The sequence below is a fragment of the Poeciliopsis prolifica genome, unplaced genomic scaffold, assembly GCF_027474105.1.
Source record: "Poeciliopsis prolifica strain line A6 unplaced genomic scaffold, Auburn_PproV2 SCAFFOLD108, whole genome shotgun sequence".
Classification (NCBI taxonomy): Eukaryota; Metazoa; Chordata; class Actinopteri; order Cyprinodontiformes; family Poeciliidae; genus Poeciliopsis; species Poeciliopsis prolifica.
In genome coordinates this window covers 751,013-772,709 of record NW_026562483.1, presented here as the reverse complement: position 1 = coordinate 772,709, position 21,697 = coordinate 751,013, and the positions used below count along the sequence as shown (strand labels likewise).

Sequence of the window (21,697 nt, the reverse complement as noted above, 5' to 3'; positions counted from 1 at the left end):
TCTTCTGTGGTGTTTATGTTGAAAATGTGAGCAGAGGGAGAGCAGCGCCCTCTAGGGGGCGCGCCTGTGTTTGGAACATGCAGACAGCAGAAGGTCAAACATGAGATGATGACGTATTTCACGCAAAAGAAGAAAATAAAACCTCACCGGCTGCCGTACAACCTCACAGGAACATGGTTCCGGCTTCAGGCTCCTCCTCCCAGCAGGGGGCGCTCCTGTCGTGTCAGCTCCCTGTGACGTCATACCGCGGGTCAAACGGAAACGCGGGAGCCAGTGAACGCGCTGCCGTCCAGAACCGGTTGGGTCATGGTCCAGAACTTCCTCGTGGTTCGGTGTTTCCGCTGCCAAAGCTTCCAGGTGCAGCAGGTGAGCGTCCGGTTCGCTGCTGTCTGACTTCCGGTCAAAGGGTCGTTCAGAAAACAACAAAATATGAGCCCGGTTCAGGAGTCTGGATCTGCGATTCAACCTCCAGAACAACCAGCAGACCGGAGATGAAGGTTCAGTTAAAGTGCGGCCCGCGGGCCGTCTGGGGTCGTAGGATTTGTTTTGTGGGTCCAGATGATGTGACAGCAAACCTTGATGAGAAAAACTAAAACCATGTTCTACAACAAGAAAATGCAAAAATTAGACCCATAAGGAAACGAAACATCTTTCTTTTATTAAATAAAACATTTTTTCTCTTTGTTTAGTAAAATTATTGCATCTAATTTATTGTTGGACAGAAAAGGTTCTGAGGAAACAAAGAGATTTCCAGCCAAATGAGGAATTATTATAACTATTATCATAGGAAACTCAAAGTTCTGTTTAATTTGGTTCTGATCCCAGATTGGACCTAGTTGAGAGTTTTTCCTGCTTCTTGTCTGGCAGGTGAAGAAGGCGAAGAAATGGAGCTGCAAGCTGTGTGGAGAGAAGCAGTCGCTGCTGAAGGTCAGAACTGGGTCAGACCCGCATCAAGACCCAGGTCAGAACCGTATCGGGTCAGAACCATTGCGGTCAGACCTACGGTTCTGCAGGTCTGACTTCTCCCTGCGTTTGGAACCGGATCTTGTGCGGGTTTCTGATTGGACGAGCAAAGCTCCTCCAGCTGGAGGGGCGGAGTCAACCTGCCCACATTGACCTGCTTCCCTATTGGCTGAGAAGCAGGAAGGAGGGCAGGGAAATCCATGTTGTCATAGCGACTGCGTATTTCCTGTTTATTGTTCTGATCCAGATCAGATGCTGATTGATCAAGTTCTGATCCAAATCCATGAGGTTCTGCTGCAGTTCTACAGAGCAGAACCACAGAAAACAGCAGCTTGTCTGGAGCGGTCCAAAGTGTGACAGAACCAGAACCATTTCAGGACGTTTGGGTTGGATGGTTCTGTTCCTGCTCTGGTTCTGTTAAAGTTCTGCTGTTCTCCAGAACTCTGATCAGAACTTTGGTGGGCAGGAATTCGGCCGTGGGTCCGGAGCCGACTGCCGGCGCCACGTCCAGAAGCTGAACACCATGAGGGGAACCAAGATGGAGGAGCATGAGGCCCACGCCTGGTCGCTATGGTAACACACACCTTTACCTGAACCAGCAGTGCGATTTGTCCTCCTCACTGGGAACACTGGGAACACTGGGAACACCGGGAACACTAGGAACACTGGGAACACTAGGAACACTGGGAACACTGGGAACACTGGGAACACTAGGAACACTAGGAACACTGGGAACACTAGGAACACAGGGAACACCGGGAACACTAGGAACACTGGGAACACTAGGAACACAGGGAACACCGGGAACACTAGGAACACTGGGAACACTAGGAACACTAGGAACACTGGGAACACTAGGAACACTGGGAACACTGGGAACACTAGGAACACAGGGAACACTAGGAACACTGGGAACACTGGGAACACTAGGAACACTGGGAACACTAGGAACACTGGGAACACTGGGAACACTAGGAACACTGGGAACACTAGGAACACTGGGAACACTGGGGACACTAGGAACACTGGGAACACTAGGAACACTGGGAACACTAGGAACACTGGGGACACTAGGAACACTGGGAACACTAGGAACACCGGGAACACTGGGAAGACTGGGAACACTAGGAACACTGGGAACACTAGGAATACTGGGGACACTAGGAACACTGGGAACACTGGGGACACTAGGAACACTGAGAACACTAGGAACACTGGGAACACTGGGAACACTAGGAACACTGGGAACACTAGGAACACTGGGAACACTGGGAACACTAGGAACACTGGGAACACTAGGAACACTGGGAACACTGGGAACACTGGGGACACTAGGAACACTGGGAACACTAGGAACACTGGGAACACTAGGAACACTGGGGACACTAGGAACACTGGGAACACTAGGAACACCGGGAACACTGGGAAGACTGGGAACACTAGGAACACTGGGAACACTAGGAATACTGGGGACACTAGAAACACTGGGACACTAGGAACACTGGGAACACTAGGAACACTGGGAACACTAGGAACACTGGGAACACTGGAGACACTAGGAACACTGGGAACACTAGGAACACCGGGAACACTGGGAAGACTGGGAACACTAGGAACACTGGGAACACTAGGAACACTGGGAACACTAGGAACACTGGGAACACCGGGAACACTGGGAACACTAGGAACACTGGGAACACTAGGAACACTGGGGACACTAGGAACACTGGGAACACCGGGAACACTAGGAACACTGGGAACACTGGGAACACTGGGAACACCGGGAACACTAGGAACACTGGGAACACTGGGAACACTGGGAACACCGGGAACACTAGGAACACTGGGAACACAGGGAACACTAGGAACACTGGGAACACCGGGAACACAGGGAACACCGGGAACACTAGGAACACTGGGAACACCGGGAACACTAGGAACACTAGGAACACTGGGAACACTAGGAACACTGGGAACACTAGGAACACTAGGAACACTGGGAACACCGGGAACACTAGGAACACTGGGAACACAGGGAACACTAGGAACACTGGGAACACTAGGAACACAGGGAACACCGGGAACACTAGGAACACTGGGAACACAGGGAACACTGGGAACACTAGGAACACTGGGAACACTGGGAACACTGGGAACACCGGGAACACTAGGAACACTGGGAACACTGGGAACACTAGGAACACTGGGAACACTAGGAACACTGGGAACACTAGGAACACTGGGAACACCGGGAACACTGGGAACACTAGGAACACTGGGAACACCGGGAAAACTGGGAACACTAGGAACACTGGGAACACTAGGAACACTAGGAACACTGGGAACACTAGGAACACTGGGAACACAGGGAACACCGGGAACACTAGGAACACTGGGAACACAGGGAACACTGGGAACACCGGGAACACTAGGAACACAGGGAACACCGGGAACACTAGGAACACTAGGAACACTGGGAACACTAGGAACACTAGGAACACTGGGAACACAGGGAACACCGGGAACACTAGGAACACTAGGAACACTGGGAACACTGGGAACACCGGGAACACTAGGAACACAGGGAACACCGGGAACACTAGGAACACAGGGAACACCGGGAACACTAGGAACACTGGGAACACCGGGAAGACTGGGAACACTAGGAACACTGGGAACACTAGGAACACTGGGAACACTAGGAACACAGGGAACACCGGGAACACTAGGAACACTGGGAACACAGGGAACACTGGGAACACCGGGAACACTAGGAACACTGGGAACACTGGGAACACTAGGAACACTGGGAAGACTATGAACACTGGGAACACTAGGAACACTGGGAACACTAGGAACACTGGGAACACTGGGAAGACTATGAACACTGGGAACACTAGGAACACTGGGAACACTAGGAACACTGGGAAAACTGGGAACACTAGGAACACCGGGAACACTAGGAACACTGGGAACACCGGGAACACTAGGAACACTGGGAACACTGGGAACACTAGGAACACTGGGAAGACTAGGAACACTGGGAACACTAGGAACACTGGGGACACTAGGAACACTGGGAACACTGGGAACACTAGGAACACTGGGAACACTAGGAACACTGGGAACACTAGGAACACTGGGAACACTAGGAACACTGGGGACACTAGGAACACCGGGAACACTGGGAAGACTAGGAACACTGGGAACACTGGGAACACTAGGAACACTGGGGACACTAGGAACACCAGGAACACTGGGAAGACTAGGAACACTGGGAACACTAGGAACACTGGGAACACTAGGAACACTGGGAACACTAGGAACACTAGGAACACTGGGAACACTAGGAACACTGGGAACACCGGGAACACTAGGAACACTGGGAACACAGGGAACACTAGGAACACTGGGAACACTGGGAACACTAGGAACACAGGGAACACTGGGAACACTAGGAACACTGGGGACACTAGGAACACTGGGAACACTAGGAACACTAGGAACACTGGGAACACTAGGAACACTAGGAACACTGGGAACACTAGGAACACTGGGAACACTAGGAACACCGGGAACACTGGAACACTAGGAACACTGGGAATACTGGGAACACTAGGAACACTAGGAACACTGGGAACACTAGGAACACTGGGAACACTAGGAACACCGGGAACACTGGGAACACTAGGAACACTGGGAATACTGGGAACACTAGGAACACTAGGAACACTGGGAAGACTAGGAACACTGGGAACACTGGGAACACTAGGAACACTGGGAACACTAGGAACACCGGGAACACTGGGAAGACTAGGAACACTGGGAACACTAGGAACACTGGGAACACTGGGGACACTAGGAACACCGGGAACACTGGGAAGACTAGGAACACTGGGAACACTGGGAACACTAGGAACACTGGGAACACTAGGAACACTGGGGACACTAGGAACACCGGGAACACTGGGAAGACTAGGAACACTGGGAACACTAGGAACACTGGGAACACTAGGAACACTGGGAACACTAGGAACACTGGGAACACCGGGAACACTAGGAACACTGGGAACACTGGGAACACTGGGAACACCGGGAACACTAGGAACACTGGGAACACTGGGAACACTGGGAACACCGGGAACACTAGGAACACTGGGAACACAGGGAACACTAGGAACACTGGGAACACCGGGAACACTAGGAACACTGGGAACACTGGGAACACTGGGAACACCGGGAACACTAGGAACACTGGGAACACAGGGAACACTGGGAACACCGGGAACACTAGGAACACTGGGAACACAGGGAACACTGGGAACACCGGGAACACTAGGAACACAGGGAACACCGGGAACACTAGGAACACTGGGAACACCGGGAACACTAGGAACACTAGGAACACTGGGAACACTAGGAACACTGGGAACACTAGGAACACTAGGAACACTGGGAACACCGGGAACAGTAGGAACACTGGGAACACAGGGAACACTAGGAACACTGGGAACACTAGGAACACAGGGAACACCGGGAACACTAGGAACACTGGGAACACAGGGAACACTGGGAACACCGGGAACACTAGGAACACAGGGAACACCGGGAACACTCGGAACACTAGGAACACTGGGAACACTAGGAACACTAGGAACACTGGGAACACAGGGAACACCGGGAACACTAGGAACACTGGGAACACCGGGAACACTAGGAACACTGGGAACACCGGGAACACTAGGAACACAGGGAACACCGGGAACCATAGGAACACTGGGAACACCGGGAAGACTGGGAACACTAGGAACACTGGGAACACTAGGAACACTGGGAACACTAGGAACACAGGGAACACCGGGAACACTAGGAACACTGGGAACACAGGGAACACTGGGAACACCGGGAACACTAGGAACACTGGGAACACTAGGAACACTGGGAAGACTAGGAACACTGGGAACACTAGGAACACTGGGAACACTAGGAACACTGGGAACACTGGGAAGACTAGGAACACTGGGAACACTAGGAACACTGGGGACACTAGGAACACTGGGAAAACTGGGAACACTAGGAACACCGGGAACACTAGGAACACTGGGAACACTGGGAACACCGGGAACACTAGGAACACTGGGAACACTGGGAACACTAGGAACACTGGGAAGACTATGAACACTGGGAACACTAGGAACACTGGGGACACTAGGAACACTGGGAACACTAGGAACACTGGGAACACTAGGAACACTGGGAACACTAGGAACACTGGGAACACTAGGAACACTGGGGACACTAGGAACACCGGGAACACTGGGAAGACTAGGAACACTGGGAACACTGGGAACACTAGGAACACTAGGAACACTGGGGACACTAGGAACACCGGGAAGACTAGGAACACTGGGAACACTAGGAACACTGGGAACACTAGGAACACTGGGAACACTAGGAACACTGGGAACACTAGGAACACTAGGAACACTGGGGACACTAGGAACACTGGGAACACCGGGAACACTAGGAACACTGGGAACACAGGGAACACTAGGAACACTGGGAACACTGGGAACACTAGGAACACAGGGAACACTGGGAACACTAGGAACACTGGGGACACTAGGAACACTGGGAACACTAGGAACACTAGGAACACTGGGAACACTAGGAACACTAGGAACACTGGGAACACTAGGAACACTGGGAACACTAGGAACACCGGGAACACTGGGAACACTAGGAACACTGGGAATACTGGGAACACTAGGAACACTAGGAACACTGGGAACACTAGGAACACTGGGAACACTAGGAACACCGGGAACACTGGGAACACTAGGAACACTGGGAACACTGGGAACACTAGGAACACTGGGAACACTGGGGACACTAGGAACACCGGGAACACTGGGAAGACTAGGAACACTGGGAACACTGGGAACACTAGGAACACTGGGAACACTAGGAACACTAGGAACACTGGGAACACTAGGAACACTGGGAACACCGGGAACACTAGGAACACTGGGAACACAGGGAACACTAGGAACACTGGGAACACTGGGAACACTAGGAACACAGGGAACACTGGGAACACTAGGAACACTGGGAACACTAGGAACACTGGGAACACTAGGAACACTAGGAACACTGGGAACACTAGGAACACTGGGAACACTAGGAACACTGGGAACACTAGGAACACTGGGAACACTAGGAACACTGGGGACACTAGGAACACTGGGAACACTAGGAACACTAGGAACACTGGGAACACTAGGAACACTAGGAACACTGGGAACACTAGGAACACTGGGAACACTAGGAACACCGGGAACACTGGGAACACTAGGAACACTGGGAATACTGGGAACACTAGGAACACTAGGAACACTGGGAACACTAGGAACACTGGGAACACTAGGAACACCGGGAACACTGGGAACACTGGGAATACTGGGAACACTAGGAACACTGGGAACACTGGGGACACTAGGAACACCGGGAACACTGGGAAGACTAGGAACACTGGGAACACTGGGAACACTAGGAACACTGGGAACACTGGGGACACTAGGAACACCGGGAACACTGGGAACACTAGGAACACTGGGAATACTGGGAACACTAGGAACACTGGGAACACTGGGGACACTAGGAACACCGGGAACACTGGGAAGACTAGGAACACTGGGAACACTGGGAACACTAGGAACACTGGGAACACTAGGAACACTAGGAACACTGGGGACACTAGGAACACTGGGAACACCGGGAACACTAGGAACACTGGGAACACAGGGAACACTAGGAACACTGGGAACACTGGGAACACTAGGAACACAGGGAACACTGGGAACACTAGGAACACTGGGAACACTAGGAACACTGGGAACACTAGGAACACTAGGAACACTGGGAACACTAGGAACACTGGGAACACTAGGAACACTGGGAACACTAGGAACACTGGGAACACTAGGAACACTGGGGACACTAGGAACACTGGGAACACTAGGAACACTAGGAACACTGGGAACACTAGGAACACTAGGAACACTGGGAACACTAGGAACACTGGGAACACTAGGAACACCGGGAACACTGGGAACACTAGGAACACTGGGAATACTGGGAACACTAGGAACACTGGGAACACTAGGAACACTGGGAACACTAGGAACACCGGGAACACTGGGAACACTAGGAACACTGGGAATACTGGGAACACTAGGAACACTGGGAACACTGGGGACACTAGGAACACCGGGAACACTGGGAAGACTAGGAACACTGGGAACACTGGGAACACTAGGAACACTGGGAACACTAGGAACACTGGGGACACTAGGAACACCGGGAACACTGGGAAGACTAGGAACACTGGGAACACTAGGAACACTGGGAACACTAGGAACACTGGGAACACTAGGAACACTGGGAACACTAGGAACACTGGGAACACCGGGAACACTAGGAACACTGGGAACACAGGGAACACTAGGAACACTGGGAACACTAGGAACACAGGGAACACTGGGAACACTGGGAACACTAGGAACACTGGGGACACTAGGAACACTGGGAACACTAGGAACACTAGGAACACTGGGAACACTAGGAACACTGGGAACACTGGGAACACTGGGAACACTAGGAACACTGGGAACACTAGGAACACTGGGAACACTAGGAACACTGGGAACACTAGGAACACTAGGAACACTGGGAACACTAGGAACACTAGGAACACTGGGAACACTAGGAACACTGGGAACACTAGGAACACCGGGAACACTGGGAACACTAGGAACACTGGGAATACTGGGAACACTAGGAACACTAGGAACACTGGGAACACTAGGAACACTGGGAACACTAGGAACACCGGGAACACTGGGAACACTAGGAACACTGGGAATACTGGGAACACTAGGAACACTAGGAACACTGGGAACACTGGGGACACTAGGAACACTGGGAACACTAGGAACACTGGGAACACTAGGAACACTGGGAACACAGGGAACACTAGGAACACTGGGAACACTGGGAACACTAGGAACACTGGGGACACTAGGAACACTGGGAAGACTAGGAACATTGGGAACACTAGGAACACTGGGAACACTAGGAACACTGGGGACACTAGGAACACTGGGAACACTAGGAACACTGGGAACACTAGGAACACTAGGAACACTGGGAACACTAGGAACACTGGGAACACTAGGAACACCGGGAACACTGGGAACACTAGGAACACTGGGAAAACTAGGAACACTGGGGACACTAGGAACACTGGGAAGACTAGGAACACTGGGAAGACTGGTTTCAGCCTTTTCGCCAAAATGTCTCCCATCTGGAGGAACTTTATGTTTTCCTCTTCGGCTCAACAAGCTGCTGGCGAGTCGCAGACGTAAAAATGGTTAGCGTTAGCTTCTGCTAATGTTTTATTGTGTTAGCAGTTCATTGTAACGTTGTTTAGTCAATTAGCAGCGAGTGAAACTAACTTTTGGTTAGCAGTGCTGATGTTTCTCTGGAAACATTTGTGCCAAGTTAGGTTAAAGATTTTGCTGAAATATTGAATAACCTGCTGCATTTTGTCTGATTGGTTTATGGAACCACCTGAGCTCAGGTGTTCTCCCTCCTTGTGCTTCATTCACAGTGAGCAGCAGGAGGAGGAGCAGCGTCCAGGTGACCAGGTGAGACCCAGTTCTGTCGCTAAACCAGGACAGCTGGAGGCTCTGAGCTGCGTGTGTCTGGCTGCAGGTGAGACCTGCTCAGGTGAGACCTGCTCAGGTGAGTCGTTGGAGCAAATATCTAGACACACCTGAGGAAGAGGAGGAAGAGGAAGGATTGGAGGGCAACCAAACCACTGGCAGGTGACTGAGTTTAATGTGTCTCTGGTCTACTGGTTCCAAACCAGCAGACCAGGTCAGAGAGATATAACGGATCAATAATCAATAATCTGCTGATCTGTGTTCCAGGAAGAGACACAGACCAGAGGAGCTGGGAGGAGGAAGAGGAGGGGAAGGCTGCCCACCTGTTAAGGTAACACACCTGAGCAGCACTTCCTGTCTGGAGCTGCTCATGTTGCTATGACATCAAAGCAGGTTAACAATCAGTTCCACAAATATCCAGCAGGGGGCGACTGAAACCCTCCGGTCCGATTTGTAAACAGAGAGGCGAAACTTTAATGTCACGTGACTCACCTCTCTGCTCTGATTGGCTGCTGCTGTGACGTTTGCTTCATTTGGTTTTGGATGAAGCAGGTAGAAAAACCTGGAGCCAAACGGCTTCATGCTCAGATCAGCCTGAATGTTCCAAAGGTCAAAGGTCAGCCAGGGGCCCTCCGGGACTGGAGTTTGACCCCCTGCTTTATTGGAACCAAAAACCTTCACATTCATCTTCTCTTCTTCTGTGCAGCTGAAACAGACAGCAGTGACATCATCTGTGACATCATCTGTGACCTCAGCAGCAGCGCCCAGCGGCTCCGGCTCCAGGCGGGGTCCGTTCCTCAGTGCTGACTGCAGGGGGGCGGAGCTTCCTGTTATCAGTCAACCAGTAGACACTGCAGCAGCCAAGCCCCACCCCCAACTTCCTGTGTCCTCCATGTTTGACAGCGGCGAAGACTTCAACTTTGATGAGGATTTTCTGACATTTTAGCTTCGATTCTTTTCGTTTATGACTGTTGTTGTTTACATCAGAGACTCAAACAGGTTCTGGCATCATTTCAGGTTTTTATTGATCAGAAACCAAGGAACAAATAAACCTATTGATTATAAAGCTCAGACTGAAGCTACTGATTACATGCTAAAAGGCTACAGGAACCCGCTGCTGAGATGATGTCACTGGTGTGGGCGGGGCTGCTTGGCGTACTGGATGGCGTCGAGCGCGGCGCCGATGTCGCCGTTCTTGGCCTGCAGCAGGTGAGTCAGCCAGCCGCCTTCGTCGCTGAAGCCCATGGACAACATGGCCGCCAGCGACTCCACCAGACGCGGGTCGGCTTCTGGAAGGAAGTGGGCGGAGCTTAGCGACAGCTGTGGTAATGGCAACCAGAGAGACCGAGTGTGCTGCTCACCTTGAGGCAGGTGTGGGTAGAGCGCGGCCTCCCGCAGGCCGGTGGGGCCCTGCTGCGGGGCCCCGGGCTCCGGCGGCGCCCGGCCCTCTGGCTGCAGCGACTGCAGCTCACCTGTGGACGGGTCCACCTCCTTGGAGCTCAGGTGAGTCCACTCCTCGTCAGAGTCCCGGCTCACCTGCAGCCAGGAGTTCTGATCAGAGTCTCATTGATCCCTGATCGGTTCCAGGGTTTGTAAAGCTGCTGACTGACCTTTGACCCCTGGTTGACACAGTCCTCCTTGCTGGCTCCGCCCTCTTCGTTCATCTCGACGTCACTTGGCCCTGCGGCGCTCTGAGTGGGCGGGGTCACCTTGGTCTTCTGACCTTCGTGCTCCACGTCGATGTCCACGTCAATGCCTGCAGAGGGAGATGACATCACTTCCTGTTCAGCAGGAGGCCCTGCACATGTTGTGACATCACGCACCCAGCGGGCTCAGCATGGCGGCCACGCCCTCGCCGATGTTCTTCAGGAAGTCCACGCTGGCCTGGGAGGCTGCACAGAGGTCAGAGGTCAGTCAGCTGACTGAACCTTCAGCTCCAACAGATTTCTGTCCTGATATAACTCACCAGAGGGGGCGCTGCTTTCTGCTGCAGGTTTGGCAGCCCCAGCCTGCTCCTGGTCCTGGTTCTGGTTCTGCTCCGGGTTCTGGTTCTGGTTCCATATTCCACAGTGTCGCATCCTCTTCATCCACTTCCCCCGAGGAAACCAGTGCTGTAGGCGGAGCCAAAACAACCACTTCCTGTTACAACAGCAGCTCTTCTAATTGGCTCGGACCCATTGTGGGTGGACCCCATCAGGCAGCCAATCAGGAGCGAGCAGTGAACCAACGCATGATCAACAAACCATAGGAAAAGTAGCAAAAACGGCAAACATGAAATGTTGCCTCCAGACCACTAGGGGGCATCTGCTGCAGTTTTTGAGAAAAGATGAATGTTCCAGAAACATTATGTCTGTTCTTTTAGTTCACTGTAATCATATAAATAGAATAAACATAACAAAAATACAGAAAAGGTGTAAAAAAAAGTCTAGACTATTTTCTAATAAAAAGATGCTAAAGTAAATTTATTCCTGTTTATTATAAGAATAAAATTTGTTTTTGTCTAATGGAGTAGATACCTTACCGTCCCATGAGTTCAACATGCAATTTCTTACTGAATTATAATCAAAATTAATTCAATTATTCACTAAGAATGTGAAATGATTGTTAACTAACATAAATAAATATGTTCTGCTACATATTAATAATTGGCGCTCACATAAAGTGTTTACTGAGCTTCTGGTTCCCTGCAGGGTGCTGGTTGACTCCCCCTAGGGGTCTGGAGGACATAGTGTTCACATTGTTTCATACTTGCTACTGGTTTTACTCATTGTGAAGTTGTTCCAGTTTGCATCAGTCATGCCCCTGCAGTCCCAAGCCTCACCTGTAGAGGGTGCCAGATGGGCAACAGAGCATGCTCAGTGTGCTTCCCCTGAGACTGGCAGGCGGAGCAAAGGTCGTAATCTGGACACACTGAGCATTTGAAGCGTGTTCCCACCACAGCGCCTTCGCAGCCGTCACAAGTCACGTTAGGGTGGACAGCGGGGGGCGGGGCCATGTGGGCGGGGCCATGATGAGGAGGGGGGGGGCCGAAGGTGAAAGGGGGGAAGGCATGAAGAGGGAAGTCCCGACGGTGTTCCTTCCTCTCTGTGGATTCAAAAAAACTGTTGAAATGGATGCAGCATCATCATCATACACACACTGTAACACACACAGTGTAACACACACAGTGTAACACACAGTGTAACACACAGTGTAACACACACACACTGTAACACTGTAACACACACTAACACACACAGTGTAACACACAGTGTAACACACACAGTGTAACACACACACACTGTAACACACACTGTAACACACACACTGTAACACTGTAACACACACTGTAACACACACACTGTAACACTGTAACACACACTAACACACACAGTGTAACACACAGTGTAACACACACAGTGTAACACACACAGTGACAGTGTAACACACACACACACACTGTAACACACACACACTGTAACACACACACAGTGTAACACACACAGTGTAACACACACACACTGTAACACACACACACTGTAACACACACAGTGTAACACACACACACTGTAACACACACTGTAACACACACACACTGTAACACACACACACTGTAACACACACACAGTGTAACACACACAGTGTAACACACACTAACACACACACTGTAACACACACTAACACACACAGTGACAGTGTAACACACACACACTGTAACACACACTGTAACACACACACTGTAACACACACACAGTGTAACACACACAGTGTAACACACACTAACACACACAGTGACAGTGTAACACACACACACTAACACACACTGTAACACACACAGTGTAACACACACAGTGTAACACACACACTGTAACACACAGTGTAACACACACTAACACACACTGTAACACACACAGTGTAACACACACTGTAACACTGTAACACACACTAACACACACAGTGTAACACACACAGTGTAACACACACAGTGCAACACACACTAACACACACAGTGACAGTGTAACACACACACACTGTAACACACACTGTAACACACACACTGTAACACACACACAGTGTAACACACACACTGTAACACACACACACTGTAACACACACACACTGTAACACACACACACTGTAACACACACACACTGTAACACACACACACTGTAACACACACTGTAACACACACTGTAACACACACACTGTAACACACACACTGTAACACACACACACTGTAACACACACACTGTAACACACACACTGTAACACACACACACACTGTAACACACACTGTAACACACACACACTGTAACACACACACTGTAACACACACACACTGTAACACACACACTGTAACACACTGTAACACACACACACTGTAACACACACACTGTAACACACACACAGTGTAACACACACAGTGTAACACTGCTCCCCCTCCCCACCTACCTCTGATGTAGAGGCGGAACGTCGCGTCCTTCATGAAGCTCAGCCCCATCATCAGCTCGTCGTCGGAGGAGAACGCCACCAGGTCTCCATCTTCATCTGAAACACCATGACATCATCATCAGGAGCCAATCAGAGCAGCATTCTGTGGCCACACCCACTACAGCTTCAGACAGGGAGGCCACGTGATTGGAACCAGAACCTGATTTGTTAAAACGTCCCGAACAGAACCTGACCGGCTGGCCCGGTTCTGGTTCCGAGCCGACTCGGACAGAGGGAGCGGACCAGAACCAGGTAACTATAGCAGCTGAGTCCATTTGGAGATGCAGAGGAATCGACCAATGAGCTGTCAGCACATTAAAGGAGACGGTCTCCATGGTGATGAGGCGTTTGTTTACACCCAGAGCAGATATGACAGGTGGATCAGCTGAGGGGCGTGGCAGAAATATCAAACAAGGTCACGTGACCTGACAGTTTACAGGTCGGACCAGAACAACTGGGTTCGGTTTTACTCTGAAACCAAATCACCTGGAAACACCTGGGAGCTCCAGCTGCCAGTGAGCACCGGGCCTGAGGCTGACCTCTGAACTCTTCTCATTAAAACATCACGACGTGTACAGGTCACGTGACGCTCACCTTTGTAGAAGAGGCAGCAGGTGGAGCCGCTCAGGTTGGAGAAAACCGCCGCCACCTTCCGGCTCAGGAACTCGAAGCTGCAGGAAACCTCCTGGTCCACCGCGAACCGCCGGATCTCCTTCACCTGCTCGTCCTTCCCCAGCAGGTAGGCCTTCACTGTGACCGACATCCCGACCGGAACCGAACCGAACCGAACCGAGAGAGAGAGAGCGAGAGAGAGAGACGGGCCGAGCGGATCCGAACACGAACTCTACAAAGTCTGAAAGTTTGTGACGCAGCTTGAAATCTCCGGCCTTTTATGTTTACTTCCGCCTCCGACGTCACCGCTGCCTGGCGCATGCGGGCTCCCATTGGCCGCTCGGAGTCCCGCCCTGACCGACCGCAGGCTGCGCGGTGAGTCCGCGCGGGACTTTCCGGCGAGCCGCGTGACCGGCCGGCCAGAAACACCCGAGTCACGGTGACGACGCGCTACGTCATCAGGTTGTTGAAGTACAAAGACAAAACACCTTTTAACACCTGAAACATACCTGGATAAGCAGTTACAGTTATTAATAGCAATAAGGGTTAATAGATTGTTCTGCATAGAAACAGGTTTATGATCCATGATGTCACCAGAAGCTTTATGATAAATATACATTTACACAAGTTTATTACTGGTATTATTACAAAATACTAAAACTTATAAGTGCATTACACCACTATAACAAAGTTCTATGCACATAAATAATATATTTTTCTCAAAGAATCAAAGTCAAAACTGAACAAATTCTGACCTTATATGAATGACTGTCAAGAAAAAGACAAAAAAAGAGATTTAATGGAAAACATTGACGTATTAAATGAAGTTACAGCAGAAATATAATATACTCCCAAACCGACATGTTTTCATTTATTTATTGTCATGAATGTTTTGGCAAAATCCGTGTTATAAGCAAAACAATGAAGCAAACAGATCAGAAATAAAACAATAAAATCAAACATGTCAGTGACTTCAGTCATCTTTGTCGTATGTTTGTGTTTATTTTAGGAATCGTTCAGGTGATCCACCGTCACCACAGAACAGAACCGGTCCGACCAGAACCACATTCTGGCTCAGGGTTCTGTGGAGGATCCAGAAGCTTCTGGTTTGCTGTTTGTTTCTCAATGTTAATAAAGTTTTATCTCCCAAAGCAGGAAGTGGTGAGGTGATGAGTCAGCGTCACGGGATGGATCATGACTCAGCAGGAAAACTGAAGATCCAGATCTGATCCGGAACAAGTTTTCAGGTCGTCAACCTTCAGCTGATCAGCAATAACCAAGAGATTTTATTTTGCTTTGAAAGATAAACTGGATTTGATTCTAAAAAAAAGCTTCAATTTTGATTTCTGTACCGCAGAGTAAACATAGTTCTGATTTAACACCTGAGTGACTTTAGAATTGAAATAAAGTCGCGTTGAATGCAGACAGAACGGCGTCGTCAGCATAGAAATGATAATCATATAAATGATTAAACAGCAGAGGCCCAACGACTGAACCCTGAGGAACGCCTTCAGAAATGTTTAGGGAGGCAGGTAGAAACTTTTTCTGAACAGAACAGTCGTTTCCATCAGACTGGTTCTGTTGTGACGAGGTAATTCCAGATTTATGGAGCTGATTGGTTCTGCTGCTCCCAGGGTCCAAATAGCAAGTAAAAATAAACTTTGGAGGAAATTAAATAATTTGAGAACAAATTTTATTCAAAAAGCTGACAGATAAAAGTTAAAATTACAGATAAAATGACTGAACCAGAACCAGAACCTTCAAACATCAGCAGCAGGACTCACCGGAGCACACCACGCCCCCTGCTGGACAGTCTGCGGTACTGCTTATTTTATAAGAATGAATTTTAGAAACCAAACCAATGGAAAGCTGATGGGCGGGACCTGATGTGATCTGACCAATCACTCAAGCAGCCGTTGTTACTCCATAATATTTATTTAATAGGAAATCATCATTCAATCCGCCATATTTAAACCTAACCGCAGCTGATTAATGTTGATGATGGCGTCACTGAGGACAGCCAATAGCAGCTCAGTCCGCGGATGATGTCACCAGGTGTCAGATGTAAAGAGGGTGGTACTGGCGTGAGGTGAGCCGCTTTCTGCAGGTGGGGCAGGTGTGTGATGATGTCAGAGCGTCCCTCAGACACTGGCTGCAGAACACGTGGCCACACTTAGTGGAAACGACCAATCGCCCGCTCTCTACAATCTGTGAGGAAAACAAGAGCCAATCAGAACGTAGGACCGACCGGGGTTGGACAGCAAAGCTCTGGTTCTGATCCGGCTCCACCAGCGAGGAAATCTCACCTCGGAGTACAAGTCCAGACAGATGGGACAGCTGATGAGACCTGGAGTCAACCTGCAACAGACACAGCCTGAAAGGTTCTGGTTCTGGTGTCCAATCAGCAACAAGTTACTGATGTCAGACCGGAGCTGTCTAACTCCTGGAGGTGACCCGTCTCTCACCTGAAATGTCTTGCAAGCAACCCCAACAGGATAAAGGTGGGGAAAAAATGGATGGATGGAGAAAAATCCAGACAGCATTACACCGATCCCAGATGCCTGGAGGTTTATCGGCAGGGATCCGTCTAATGCCTGGAGGTTTATCGGCAGGGATCGGTGTAATACCTGGATGTGTGTGCAGTAGAGCTGATGGCAGCTTGAATGACAGTGGGCGCATCTTCATCTTCATCACTGCTGAGAACATAGCTCTCACCTGGAGGCCCTGATGGAAGAACCAAGAATGTCTGTTACTGGTCCGGTACTGGTCCAATGTGAGGTCAAGAGAGCAGATCCAGGTTTTACCTTCATCCACCAGCTGGGGGCAGGAGAGAGAGAAGCAGAGTTATGTGTGTGTGAGAAGCAGCTTCCTGTTGGTCGGTTGCTTGTTTACCAGCACAGACTCGTTGTTGGTCGTCAGGTCGACCACAGCGGACTCTGATCCCTCGCAGGTGAGGTCCACCACCTCCTCCACACCTGGACACAGCAGAGCCACGTGAGCCGGACCTGTGGTTCTGCAGAACCACAGGTTCTGGATCGGCTCCAGGTCCGTTCGGGTTCTACACCGACCGTCCTCGGCGCCGTCCATCACGTCGATGGGCTCCGTGGGGGGGGCGGGGGTCTCCGGCGCCGGCTGCCCTGCGGGTCCGACTGCTGGCCGCTCTGCCGGTCTTGGTTCTGGTTCTGGAGACCAAAGAGCTTCCAGCGGGCCGCTGCTTCCTCTGAGCCTGAAACGCAGGACGTGATGTCAGCAGGGGGCGGAGCCTTCTTCACCTGGACAGGTGCAGCCACTCAGACGTCCTCAGAGGACAGTCTGCAGAGCGATCAATAAGAGCCATTGATGAGCTGATCAGGTGACTGCAGACCCAACTGACTCACCGAGCTGCTCATGTCCTCCAGAGGTCAGAGGTCAGTCTCCTGGATCCAGATGATCCACAGATTTATTCTGTGTGAAAACATGGAGCAGACATTTCTGATTGGTTCTGGTTTGGACCAAACCTGGACCAGAACCTGGACCAGAACCTGGACCAGAACCTGGACCAGAACCTGGACCAGAACCTGGACCAGAACCTGGAGAACCCCTCCATCATCTACTGTTTGTGTTTTCATGAAACATTTTGGACAGAATCATGTGGCGTTTATGTACAAGAACAAGTCAAATCTTCCAGGCTGAAAGAATAAGAACAAATAGTTACAAATATAAATAAATTCAATTAAACAGAGGAAAGAAAAACAAACAAAAAGACAGAAGAACTGGCTCTGAAATAGATCCAGATGCTTGTTCTCCATCAGGTTTAAGGCTCTGGAGGGTTTTAAAGTTTTCCCATTTCCACATTTGCAGGATCAGCAGGTGGTTCTGGTTCAGTACCGGGTCGGTTCTTTTGGTCCAAATATTTTTTTCAAGAGGTGAAGGAGGAAGAGTTCAGCTGAAAGTTTCCCCAAAATGTTCCAGTTGGTCTGTTGCTTCAAAAAGTCCAGTTGTTGGGGTCAAAGTTGAATCTTTGTGGTGAAAGTTCGCTGGATGGAAAAACGTAACTGAGGATTTTAAATTGAACTTCTTTAGGACCCAGAGGATATTTAAGGTCAGCAGTTCTCCACTTATTGACCTCTGAACCAGATGTTTGACTGCAGGGGGTCAGAGGTCATCACTGTTAAACTGAGTGCGGGCGGTCCAGATTAGAAGCAAAGTTCCTCAACCAATCTCCATTATCGTTTAGAAAATGTCTAATGGACAGGAACCTTTTTCCATCCTTCGATCCGAACAGAATCATTCCTGCAGCTCGTCTCTGTTGCTCCAGATGGAGTTTGGAGAGGAGTAAAATTATTCATGTTCATAAGTTTCCAACACAACAAAACCTGCTGGTTAAAGGCAGATAAGTGACAGGAAGTCTCATCTAAGAACAAAATCTATGCATCCATTTTTCTAAACAAACCTCTGTTTGTTTAGAGCTAGAAAGGATTTCAACCAGTTTACCTTTAAGAGCACATTTACACAATCAAAGTCCATGGCCTGTGAACCTCCATCTTTACAGTCTTTCACCATATTCGCTTTCTTTAAGTAGTGCACTTTAATTTCCCCAGATGAAATCAAATGTATTTGTTAGGCATGGCCATAGAATAATGTGGGTAAATGCATCGGGTCAAACAGGGTCAGATCTCATTTCACTGCATTTTATTCCTGAGTTTCACTGAGTTTAACATCTTAACTGAGGATTTCTGTCAGATCAGCCATGAATCACCATCAGGTTGAATCCTGAAGCTTTGGAGAAACTTTTTATGAACTCAAGTACTTTAGGGGTTTAGTCTTTATCAGTGGTTCTTAACCCACCAGTTTTATTTATCACTTCTCTGGTGATAAATAAAATATGATTTTTCTTCCAAATTCAAGACATAGGTATATACTTTTTACTGATGCACAAAATGAGCTGTGCATGATCATCGCCTTGCTCAGCGAACAAAACCAACACAGCAGATTACAATATTACTTTATTCTGGCCCCTAAAAAATATTTCAGCCAATGAAAGAAATTCAGCTCCCCAAAATATTTTTTATTATTTTACGAATTAAAAATAAATTTGGATTTTTTGAAGAATTTAAAATAGTGTAATAACTTCATTATTTTTTATTTTCAATTTAATAAGCTTTTTGTCATTTTGAATCCACAAAATGCTTTTTTGGGGCCAGAATAAATGACATTCCTGCGAATCAGTGTGACTTCTGGAGACAAGCTCCTCTCACTCCGTTCCTGCTCTTCTTTTTTTGCCCGATACATTTAGGATGGATTAATATTTAAGAAAGAAACATGGCGTACAACTATGACATGAAATTCCCCGCTGCACTGACCCAGACCTGACCTAAGGTCAGCAGCGACTTTACCTCCGCAGAACCCGAGACCGACTCGTCGAACCCCAAGCGTTCAACAGAACCAGGCCAAGAACATCTGGTCCAGGTTCTTCAATAAAAATGTGGCATCATCAGAATGTTGACTGATCATAATTTGGTCACCAAACGTTTTTCTTTTATGTCTATTGGAGTATTTTATGAACAGGGAGAAACCTGTTCACTGTTGGTGGTGAAACATGGAGACCACCAGGTGGCGCTGCAGCTCAACCTGTTGTAAAAACTTTCTGTTATTCTGCAGAAGTTTGGCCCAAATCTAAATGTCTAAAACTTTGAAAAGAAACTGATGCTCCAACAGGTCAAAGGCTTTGAGAAGGGAAAGGATGAAGCCAATCAGGTCACTGCTAATCCTGCACCTGTCTGATGTCATCATCTTTTAAATAAAATGCCATCCTTAAGTCTTTAGTCTGTTTGTGTAGATAAACTTCAGATCACAGTTTAGATGGTGGTTGTCTAGAATCTTATTGTCTCTTACTGTATTGGTCCTGAATGAATGATTCATTCAATCATTCATTCATGATGATTGAATGATTGTTGATCATTCAATCATCATCAACAATAGATGATTGAATGATCATCTATTGTTGACCACTTCCTGGTCCATTACGTCATCCAAGCCTCGACCAATCACGGTTCAGATCCAAACGAGAACCTCTTACAGAGTTTAAATACAGGTTTGTATTTCATTCCAGCTCTTTATTGTTTAACAGATTTTCCTGTAGCGTCATAAATCCTGATTATTGGGTTCATATCCACGGAACCAGACGGTTCTGTCACCAAACGGAATTTGAAACATTTACTCTTAGCAGCCACTAAAACACAAATAATCCAAACAATCCGCCACCGAGTGTCAAACAGCTAAAACCTGAACAGAACCGGAACCGGGACCGAGCAGCAGCTGTCGCTGTGGGGAAATGCTTCAGTTTCCCACAGAAGCATTTTTCGCCACAACACCCCTGTTAGCCGTTTAGCCGTCCTGACTCACCACAGCAGCTCCTCCAGGTGTTCCACTAACACCTGGAGCCAGAACCTTCTCAGAATGGATCACAGCAGTCCGGATCACTTTGGTTCCGACCTGGAGAAGACAAAAACTCGGACTCAGACTCGCTGATTCTGACGCCAACGGCAGCTTCCTCTCTTGTTCTGTTGCAGCGGAAGTCGTGGAGGCCTCACAGCGCCCCCTGCAGGATGGAAAACTTGTTTTTACAGTTTGACTCGAGGCCACAGCTTCCAGTCAATCCTGGTTTCACATTAGATTTGATTCTGTAACTAACAGACTGGAACGCTAGAAATGACGTTGATGATGAAGGGAAGACCTTTAGAAGAGGAAGAAAAACAAAACGAGCCGTTTTCATCAGGAACTTCTATTGAACATGACACACACTTCGTTAAACTGATTCACACAAGACCAATATCTTCAAACAACAAAACCCAACTGTAAGTTTTTTCAAATCCTTCCAGAATCATTTATTCTGAAATTGTCATATTAGAAGGAAATTTAGCAAAAAATGTGATAAACATGTGATT

The 21,697-nt window shown here is 48.8% G+C and overlaps 3 protein-coding genes across 3 annotated transcripts; 1 reads left to right on the top strand and 2 right to left on the bottom strand.

The window, feature by feature from the left end:
• The first annotated feature begins 11 nt into the window (after positions 1–11).
• LOC129354326 (MRN complex-interacting protein-like) lies at positions 12–10,782 on the top strand. The gene is made up of 7 exons (XM_055023827.1): positions 12–366; positions 868–927; positions 1,430–1,536; positions 9,635–9,671; positions 9,739–9,851; positions 9,957–10,020; positions 10,396–10,782. The coding sequence occupies exons 1-7, from the start codon at positions 307–309 to the stop codon at positions 10,633–10,635; spliced, it is 681 nt and encodes a 226-aa protein (XP_054879802.1). The 5' UTR covers positions 12–306; the 3' UTR covers positions 10,636–10,782.
• On the bottom strand, positions 10,697–15,123 carry LOC129354325 (sequestosome-1-like). The gene is made up of 8 exons (XM_055023826.1): positions 14,754–15,123; positions 14,121–14,216; positions 12,511–12,773; positions 11,656–11,800; positions 11,513–11,581; positions 11,300–11,445; positions 11,051–11,225; positions 10,697–10,978 (listed from the first exon to the last, which is right to left on the bottom strand). Exons 1-8 carry the CDS (start codon positions 14,920–14,922, stop codon positions 10,818–10,820), a joined length of 1,224 nt encoding a protein of 407 aa, XP_054879801.1. The 5' UTR covers positions 14,923–15,123; the 3' UTR covers positions 10,697–10,817.
• Positions 15,124–15,550: 427 nt separating this feature from the next.
• rnf4 (ring finger protein 4) lies at positions 15,551–19,444 on the bottom strand. Its single transcript, XM_055023828.1, is given in 8 exon segments — positions 15,551–16,979; positions 17,078–17,129; positions 17,399–17,495; positions 17,576–17,588; positions 17,664–17,746; positions 17,840–17,888; positions 17,890–17,997; positions 18,149–19,444. Coding segments are annotated over 8 exon segments (564 nt in total). The 5' UTR covers positions 18,161–19,444; the 3' UTR covers positions 15,551–16,829.
• Between the last annotated feature and the right edge of the window lie 2,253 nt (positions 19,445–21,697).

Excerpts from the sequence above, each read along its gene's own strand:
- LOC129354326 (XM_055023827.1), top strand. The coding sequence starts at position 307 with ATGGTCCAGAACTTCCTCGTGGTTCGGTGTTTCCGCTGCCAAAGCTTC. Across the intron at positions 1,537-9,634 it reads GCCCACGCCTGGTCGCTATG|TGAGCAGCAGGAGGAGGAGC; the intron begins GTAACACACACC and ends CTTCATTCACAG. Across the intron at positions 10,021-10,395 it reads AAGGCTGCCCACCTGTTAAG|CTGAAACAGACAGCAGTGAC; the intron begins GTAACACACCTG and ends TCTTCTGTGCAG.
- LOC129354325 (XM_055023826.1), bottom strand. The coding sequence starts at position 14,922 with ATGTCGGTCACAGTGAAGGCCTACCTGCTGGGGAAGGACGAGCAGGTG. Across the intron at positions 14,217-14,753 it reads CTGCTGCCTCTTCTACAAAG|ATGAAGATGGAGACCTGGTG; the intron begins GTGAGCGTCACG and ends ATGGTGTTTCAG. Across the intron at positions 11,801-12,510 it reads CCATCTGGCACCCTCTACAG|CACTGGTTTCCTCGGGGGAA; the intron begins GTGAGGCTTGGG and ends CTCCGCCTACAG.